Here is an 8,973-nt window from a genome sequence, read left to right as displayed (position 1 = left end):
TGGAGCTGAGGCTAACTGTTAACTGCCTGTTGGTACTATGAATACATCTTCACTTTACAGCTTTTGCCATATGCTGAAAAGGAATATGCCATATACCTCTTTACAGTGGTGGCTGGTGCCCATTGAGATTGGTGGGTGGGAAGGCAGGGAGCCCAACAGCAAGTGGACTTGGGGTGGGTAAGACTTGCCTGCAGAGCTTTTTGAAATATTAAATGGTATATTAATGCTAATAAATAAATAAACCCATTCTTCATGATCTGCAGTGCCAAGAAATAGGGAATGTCAGACACACTTGAATATGATATCCTGATTGCAGAAGGATAGTTGAATTAACCTCACCAAATGCATTTTACAAAAGCCAAACCCTCTCCCAGTAGTAAAGGCAGTCAAAGCTTATTTGTCTTCGCTGTCTAGCTCAGATTGCCTAGACTCCAAAAGCTATGGAGCAACTGTAATTGAATTATTTTAAGGCAATCAAGTGACCACATGAGGCTGCAGAGGGTCTCGGCAGTTTCCCTGATGCCAGCCGTCTACGTCATTCACTGCTGGGTTGAAACAAAAAAACAAAACATATGAACACCTTGATATGAAGAGTCTAATAATGGCCCATTATATATAACGAAAACTCAAAAGTGTGTTATCTGTGCCTGTCATCTGTACTTTGCACAGGAGCAACAGAACAGGGATGAGCAGTTGGATTGCGAGTTCACAGAGAAAATGCTAGCTTGATTTATTCCCATTTGCAAAAAGATATTTCCTTTCATTGCAGTGACGCCAATCTCATGAGAGGATTCTTGCTCATAGTGTTAGCTTTAGGAAACTATGCAAGGGTTGCTTTACCTGGATTCCAATTAAGACAGCAGCTAGGGCAGACTCAAAGAACCAAACCTATTGCATGAAATTCTCTTTAATGACCTGTGTTTGTCAGAAAGAATGTTATTTCTGAAATCAGTGGCATTTCCTGTCACTTTTAAGTACATAGATTTAGTGAGATTTGGATCAATTGTTGTACCATTTGCTCTGCTGCTATGGTCTTGTTGCTTCCCTGCCTCTTTTCCCTTTGTGGCAATTGTATGTCAAAGTGAGAACAACTGAAGCTCTGTCAGTTATGATATGATCAAGCCAATTCAAACACAGAAGACACAGCTCCCCAAATATGTACTTGAGATAGAAGATTCTTTGAAGAGAAATACTGGGATGGTTTGAAGGAAGATTGAACTATGTCCAATTCTAACTCAAGTTAATTCAAGTCAGCAAGAACTAAAGAAACCGGGAGCAGCTGGATTGCCCTCCTTCCTGCTGGAAAGTTCACCTCGGCCCAGACCAAACTGAGTCTTCATTCTGCTGCTTGAAGGACTGTCTCCTCTTATGTGAATTTGCCCATTTTTAAAAATCACCTGTTGCACGCCTCTTGCTTGTGCCATTGCTTTCTGAGGCAAGGTTGGTGGCAATACACAAGAGGGCTCTCTCTGTGGTGGCACCCTGCATGTGGAACTCCTGCCCCAAGAGGTTAGTTCAACACCCTCTTTGTGTCCCACCAGCAACTGAAAAACATTCATTTTTAAAGCAAGTTTTTGATTTTGTTGCTGCTTAAGGGACTGGGAATTGGAGCACTGTTCTTTGTTTTGTTTCTGTTTTTGGTTTGATAATTTGTGTTCCATTGGTTGGGATGATGCTGTTTTTATCTTCGTATTTCTGTTTATAAGCTGCTTTGAACAACTCCTTTGGTGGAGGGGGAAAGTGGGATATATTTTTTTTAAAAAAATCCTACCTTGCAGGAGTGCTTGTTCTCCTTTTGTTCATCCTCTCATAGATACTTCTTGGGGAAAGGAAGAAGGAAAGGCAGGACAGAGGTGTCCCTGCTCAAACTGAAATCACACCCCAGCAGAGAATTCTAGGGCACAGTCTCAACTCACAGTGGGAGTTGGCCAAGGCAGAAGCAGTGTGGAGGTCCAAGTTCATATGCTGCTCTTTTGTATAGCTGGGTGCCTGTTGAATTGTGCCACCCCAGATGTGCTGGTCCTGGAGGTCGAGGTGCGGGGTGGTGTCAGGCCCAGGATGGGACTCAGGAATCAGACTCGTGGTTGAAAGCAATTCAGTTTTTATTAAGGTAATATCCAAACAGAGACTGCGCCTTCTCATGAAGCAACACAGAGTTACAGGTCCTGTGACTTAGAGAGTTGACAGAGCAAGGAACTGCTTTCCCGCCTGTCTCTTAAGAAGGGGGCAAATGGGAACAAAGCCTTTCACTCCTCCTTAACGGACCCTCAGTCACCGCCCTCCTTCCCCCCCTCCTCTCTTGTCTTTTGAACTGTCTTCGAGTACGTGGCGACGGGGGAAGTACGGGCCCCTCCTCTTCTGAAGTCTCCGACTCCGGTATGGGGGAAAGGGGGGGCAGTTTTAAAACTGTCTTGCGGCTTTTCTGTCTCGGGCAGCCCTCCCTCTTCCCCGCCTGTTCTGAGCTTCGGAGCAGAGGAGGCGTGGGAACTTCAAGGGAAGACTCTGAAGCTGTAAAGCCTTCAAGGTCCCCGTTGCTAGGTAACCCTATCTCTGGAATTTCCTCTGCTTTGTCTTCGCTCCACTCTGACGATGAGACCCCCTCCCTTCTCTCTGGTTCTTCTGAATCCAGTTCTGCTGAATCCCCGGGACCCCAACCCTGCCCCTGGACAGGTGGGGAGCAGGGAAGTTTGTTTTATTCCTTGGGCATCATGTAGCTTTAGGAAAGAACTTCAGCATCATGCCCCAACGTCACAAAAAAAAAAAGCTGAACCAACAAATGTGAACTGTTTAAGCTAGCAATGTTGCAGTGCTGGCCTTTCATAAAAAGCATAACTCCTACAGCCTGCAACAGACACAGAATATGAAAATGCTATCAAATAAAAAAACAGATATATTTCTCCATTGACTACATTTATTTGATTCTATGAAAATACAAATCCCTTTCATTGTTCACAATGATTTTTATTTTAAACATTTTGTTTAAAAATAGGGCTATTCACTAGTCTCAGACAGTGACTCCCAAAGTAATGCTTTGTTCATCTGCTCAAAACCAATGACCAGTGGCTCCCTACATGGGCATCACATCAAAGCAGATGCCCTGGCCCAAGACAATTAATTTATTTGGTTCATATTAGCTTTAGAGGTTACCAAAATATTTCCAGTTTTAATTCAAGCTACTTCTACACCGAAGATTGCAAAAGCTCTTGTTTACCCACTGCAAAGAGCTTTGGCAGTGTGCATGTTTACTAAGGTACTACACACCCGTATTAGTAGGTGAGCCTGTCTGAAAGATCTAAATAGGAAAGCAGGCAAATCCATTTTGCTGGGGACCTGGAGGAATTAGATAAAGAAAAAGGAGCTCTCCCAATTTGTGCATATTAAGGAGCAGAGCTATTAGACATAAGACTTAAGCAGCCTTCAAGACATAAAAAGATAAAGCTAGGCAGAACCAATTGCTATTAAGCTCAAGGCAAGAAACACCCCCAGGCTGAAAGGAGAGGAGTGTGTGCTGCCATCTACAGATACACAGGCCTTGTATGCGCAGCGCCACAGGCAACGAGGCCAGCACATAATAGGTGACAAGCAATAACTCTCAATGAGGACACACCTTAGCAGTGAGTCCAAGCAGAATATCTTTTGAAGATCTGCCTGGACAATCATGATCCCTCTGCTGGTGCAGTGTGCAAGAAATTTAAGTGCAAACACTACTACATAAAACAGTAAGAGAAGCAGGTGCTTGCTTAGATTAGGCCTTGGAGAAGCAGGTCTGGCTGCTGTAACCCAGATATCAAGCAGTGCATTAAGAGAGGACTGAAAGGATCACTGGACACACTCCAAAACAGCTTCCTTGCTAGGACTGTAGCACAGGATTAAGAGTAGCAAGCAGCTCCTTTGCTGAGACTGTAGCACTTATGCATTAAACACAGCAGACAAGATGTTACAGAAGCTTGCTACAAACACTGGCTTACTCCATTTGGTAGCTACAGGACAAGAAATGCAGGTGGAAATTGATGTTTACGGCAGAGGCCTCTTGCTCTGGGACCCTAGGTACAGCTCAAAGACACTCAAGGTCACAAGCCTCTCTGTCCTCTCTCCTGTGCAAAGATAACCAAGGAGGTAATAAAATTATCCTAATCTTGTCAAAGCACACCATCTCAATGCAACTGCTAATCCACTTATTTGTAACAGTTTTGTTCTCTCCCACCACAAGTGGGCAAAGGTCATCTTTAACAAACTTCCCAATGGTTTCCATAAATGAGAAAATTTCTTCTGTAGGGCCTCATAGCACTCCTCTTAAGCCTTAGGATATGAGCAGTACTGGAAAAAGGGACAGGAAGGATACAACTACAAGAGGTATTCTTATCCCAAATTGTTCTTTCCCTGGACCAATTAGCTGGCTCCAGGAGATATTTCTGGAAACTCTTTATAGATCTCTTGGATTATCATTTTGTCCATCTGGCACTGCTGACTCTCTTCTTCTTCCACCATAATACGTTGCAAGGTCCCCTGCAAGTCAGTCAAACGGTGCTTATGCTGCAGGTATGGCGTAGACCGAATGATAGAATGCATCAGAGACAGGTATTCCATTCGTAGCTGTAGAAGCAAAATGCATTGGAAGAGCTTTAAAAGTGAGATAACAGAAGTGGAAAAACAGACACTGGAAAACAATCAGATTGTCAAGTGCAAGACTCTATCACAAGCAATTACAACTAGAATAGACTTGTAGGAGAAAGTTTCCTGAACAATCTTTGTTTTTCCCATTAGTCGGTAGGGGCCCTTTCTTTAACAGAAGTCTTGGAAACCTATTTAGCCAACCAACTGAATTGGCTGAATTCCTTTCAAATACTACTCAATTGGACTCTAACTCACCTTGTTCAATAAAAAAAAAATCCTGATACTAGAGTTGACTCAATTTCAAGCAGAAATAGGGATGTCAGTGCACAATTTCTCAACCACCCCTGTACAGAGAGAATACAGACTCAAGAATATACTGCTCTCTGAACAGGGTGTATGAAGGAGATGGGGCTAAAGCTTTAGAGAAACACCAATCTAGGTTTCAGGCTACTATGTGGATTCAGAAAGAGACAGCTAAAATCCTCAACCTTGACCTGGCAAAAGCCTACTAAACTTAATGAACTGGGAAACCTTCCCCCAAAATAAGATGTCAGTCATGTATATTTATTAGTCTTGTAATCTAGCCTATCTGAAAAAGTTTGGGATCGGTGACAGCTTTAAGAACAGATGTTTTCTGCAACTATACAATATAGAAATATGTATCCAGAATAATCTTATGCATGCATAATCCAGCCAAATTCCATCTATCGCTTCAGGATGATGTTCAGGCTTTTGGTAAATCACTAGGAAAAGCAGTTCCACAACTGAGAGACTAGAATCAAACACTGCCTTCATGCCCATTCAAGTTTTTGGAACACAGATGCTATCAAGAAGGTATTAAATTGATTTCAGAAGCAAGATGTCAAATTATTAGCATCCCAAACCCATGATTGATTGATTGATTGCACTTGTATATCGCCCCATAGCCGAAGCTCTCTGGGCAGTTTACAGCAATCAAAAATATTAAAACAAATACACAATTTAAAAACATATTTTAAAAACAATTTAAAACACAATTTTAAAATTCAAAACAATAGGACTTTATAACAATAGGACTTTACAGCAAAAGAATAGCGCATTGAATTGGTCCTGGAAGGCAAATCAGGCTCTAGGAGTGTTGATATAATGTGCTTCTAGCACCCCATCACCAGCAAGAGATGTACCTCCTTCATACAACAGGTGAAGCCTCAGGGCAGGGCTGCCTATATGCAGAGATGCCATAAAACACACACATACGGGCACAGGCTGTACCATTTAGCTTTCTAAGAAGCTCACTTGTTTTACAAAAAGGATCTTTCTAAGCCTTATGAAGGTATGCTTGGTGAGATCTCAGAAGCTGGAACAGCAGCGTATGCATTCAGATACACACCAAGAAGCCTCCATCTCTTCACTCATGTTCAGTTCCCTCTCTTTTTTTTTCGAACTTCCAAACAGGAGACTAGTGCTCTCTTTCTTCCTGTAAGTACCTTTTCTCCAGGGGATAGATCCGCAATCTGCCGCACAATTATGTCGATCATTACCATCATGTCTGTGTGGTAGAAGATGTTTGCTGTGTCCTTGCTGGCAAAGGTGTCTTGCAGAAATTTCAACACTGAGTGTGGTGGCTGTGGCTGGTGCTTGAAGATGCACACCGGATCATCTGATCACAGGTTAGAGGGAAAGAAGGATGTGTCATGCATAGCCATAGCTCACTTTGCCTGAAGGAAGCAATTTATTTATAATGTGCAGAAATGGGGAGGTTTAAACTAGTCTCTGAAGAGCAGACAGTGCAGTTTCCCTCTTCACTGCAGAATTACACTGTGCTAGGAGGAGATAAATCTCTCCTCCCAGCCCAGTGCTGCAAGGGGGAGAAGATAGTGACTGGTAGGCCACTTCAAAGGGCTAATCCACAGGTGCACTATCCCTGCATTCAAACCTTCACCAGGCCCTCCCTTTATAGGAAAATGGCATGAACCATATTCTAACACATGGGTCATAGAGCTGTAACATTGCATTTGCCCCCTAAGACACCAGCTTTATAAATGGACCACTTCATTGCTGCTCTGTACATGAAAAAAGTGTCAGAGCGGTGCATATAGTCCTGCAGAGGGGATGGTGAGCAGAGTTATAGGAAGAGTTAGAAGAAGAACCTTGCTTAAGTCTTGATGCTTGACAAATTCACGCCAAGTAAGGTGTCAACAGCAGGCATTCTGGCAATGAAAAAAGCTCTGGAAGGAGGCCAAGCAGAGGAGTTCAAAAGCTAAAAGCAGCCTGCATTATGCTAAGTACACAATTTTAAGTCTTAAAAATGACAAACCAGGAATAAAGAATTACAAGCACGAAACACAGGAACATTTATTTAAGAGCAAATGAACAAAGTAAAGAGAGCACACACACACACAAATATGCAGGCAAGCAAACAGGACCCCATGCTCCCATAAGTATCAATCAGCACAACACTTTGTTAGGAAAGCACAGATAGAATAGCATTAGGTTGTGCAGGAATAGAGCTCTCCAGCTTTTTAATGGAGTGCTTTACAATAGGCTCTAAAATACAGCAGACTTAACACAATGCTTGCAAAGTAATCCACAGGTGGACTACATGAAACATGGGCTGGGTTGTGGGAGGTGGATTCCCTGTGAATCTAGACTCTGGAGGTCTCAGCTGCACGGTATGTGCCACTGGGGAAGTAAATCCACCACAATCACCCCCGCTGCTCTGGAGTTCTAGAATTTCACTGCAGGATGGGCACAAAGAATCAGTATGGATTCAAAGCCAATAACAAGACCAGTCAGCTGAACCATAAATCCTTATGAAGGAAGGAAGAGAAAAGCAAAAAACAAAATGCAGAATAAGGGTGGTCTCCCCTCTTGGGAGCGATTGGCAAGGCTAGAAGCATGATTTTAAGAGCTATTAGGATTTCACATCAGCTACCAGATCCTTTATTCAGTACCATCTTCCCTGCTTGTACAGATCTCAAAATCCCTTAAAAGCAGTTATATACAGCTTTGCACTAAATATTTATTATACTTTTATCCTTTTCACAACTAAGACACTCCCAAGCGATTGCAAACATCTATTAAAAATTCAGCTTCCAAAAATAGAGTTCTAAAGATATGATAGCAAGGCTGTTTGGGCAGCCACACTTCAAATGGTGCTGTGTAATTCTACATACCCTGAATATAGCTCCTTGACCAGACAAGTCACTTACTAGTATGCCGTTCTGCCACTAACTGAGGAATTACCTGCATTTGAGCAGGTGAGTTTCCCTACCACAGAGTCAGAACTGACAACTTAGCCCAGGAACTTTAAAAGGCAGAAAACTTCACTGGAGCATACAGCCCGTTTGCCAATTGTTCCTCCTCTGCAGTGTTACCAGGAGTCTCTCCGCAGATCCACTCTGCCATTAGTTTTACCATATCCTGGAAAAGTAATAGAACTTGGAGACACACTTACCTCCACGATTCAGGAGGAGGAGAAGCTTTTCTGTGAAGGTTTTGACATTGGGGTGCTTGCTCACAGTAACCATGATCACATTATGCTCAGGAACTAAGAAATAAAATAAGCTTTATTAAAAGTGACCAATTGCCATATAATTGGTTTAGTTACAACTCTAATACATAATGAAAAAGGTGGGGGGAAGGACACATAGTAGCCCTATACATGAGCAGGGCAAGCATACTAACTTCCACCCCCCAACTTGTGGAGTGAAACTGTGCGAAAGGGGGAGCTTTCACTGTACATGGAAGCTCCCCACACCATTCAGAACCCTACTTACGCAGCGGTCTAAATTGTGCGGGGAGGGTCTATTAGTAGAGGAGTCATCCTTCACAATAGGGACAGTGACATGGATGGCGGTGGAGCTTGGCATGCTCGTCCTTGCTCACGTTTAGGTTTTACAACCAAACAGAATGCCCAAATAGGGCTGGCGTTTAGCAAAAAGGGTTCACTAAACCTGGACGCAACCACTTCTAACACTATAAATCTCATAATGCCATTATACAAACCTCTGGTGTGACCACACTTCGAACACTGCACATTTCTGTTTGCCTCACCTTACAAAGTATTTTGTAAAGCTGGGAAAGGTTCAGAAAAGGGCAACCAAAATGATCAAGGGGATGGAGCAATTCCCCTAGGAGGAATGGTTACAACATTTGGGGCTTTTAAGTTTAGAGAAAAGGTGAGTAAGAGGAGACAGAACTGTATAAAATTATGCATGGCATGGAGAAAGTGGATAGAGAAAAGCTTTTCTCCCTCTCTCATAATGACTTAGGGACATCCAATGAAGCTGAATGTTGGACGATTCAGGAGAAAAAAGAAAGTACTTCTTTGCAATGCACATAGCTGAAGTGTGGAATTTGCTCCCGCAAGAGGTAGCG

General features: G+C 42.8%; 1 protein-coding gene across 1 annotated transcript in view; it reads right to left on the bottom strand.

Moving 5' to 3' along the window:
• Positions 1-2,893: 2,893 nt before the first annotated feature.
• The window catches only part of NCKIPSD (NCK interacting protein with SH3 domain), a 135,201-nt gene continuing 129,121 nt past the window's right edge, over positions 2,894-8,973 (bottom strand). The window contains exons 11-13 of the mRNA XM_061618335.1: positions 8,051-8,143; positions 6,081-6,253; positions 2,894-4,593 (exon numbers count right to left, since the gene is read on the bottom strand). Coding sequence (XP_061474319.1) covers positions 4,390-4,593; positions 6,081-6,253; positions 8,051-8,143 — 470 coding nt within the window. The 3' untranslated portion in view covers positions 2,894-4,389. The remainder of the gene's footprint in view (positions 4,594-6,080; positions 6,254-8,050; positions 8,144-8,973) is intronic.

Source organism: Rhineura floridana, chromosome 3 (genome assembly GCF_030035675.1).
Source record: "Rhineura floridana isolate rRhiFlo1 chromosome 3, rRhiFlo1.hap2, whole genome shotgun sequence".
NCBI classification, from domain to species: domain Eukaryota; kingdom Metazoa; phylum Chordata; class Lepidosauria; order Squamata; family Rhineuridae; genus Rhineura; species Rhineura floridana.
This window is presented reverse-complemented; position numbering and strand designations above follow the sequence as displayed.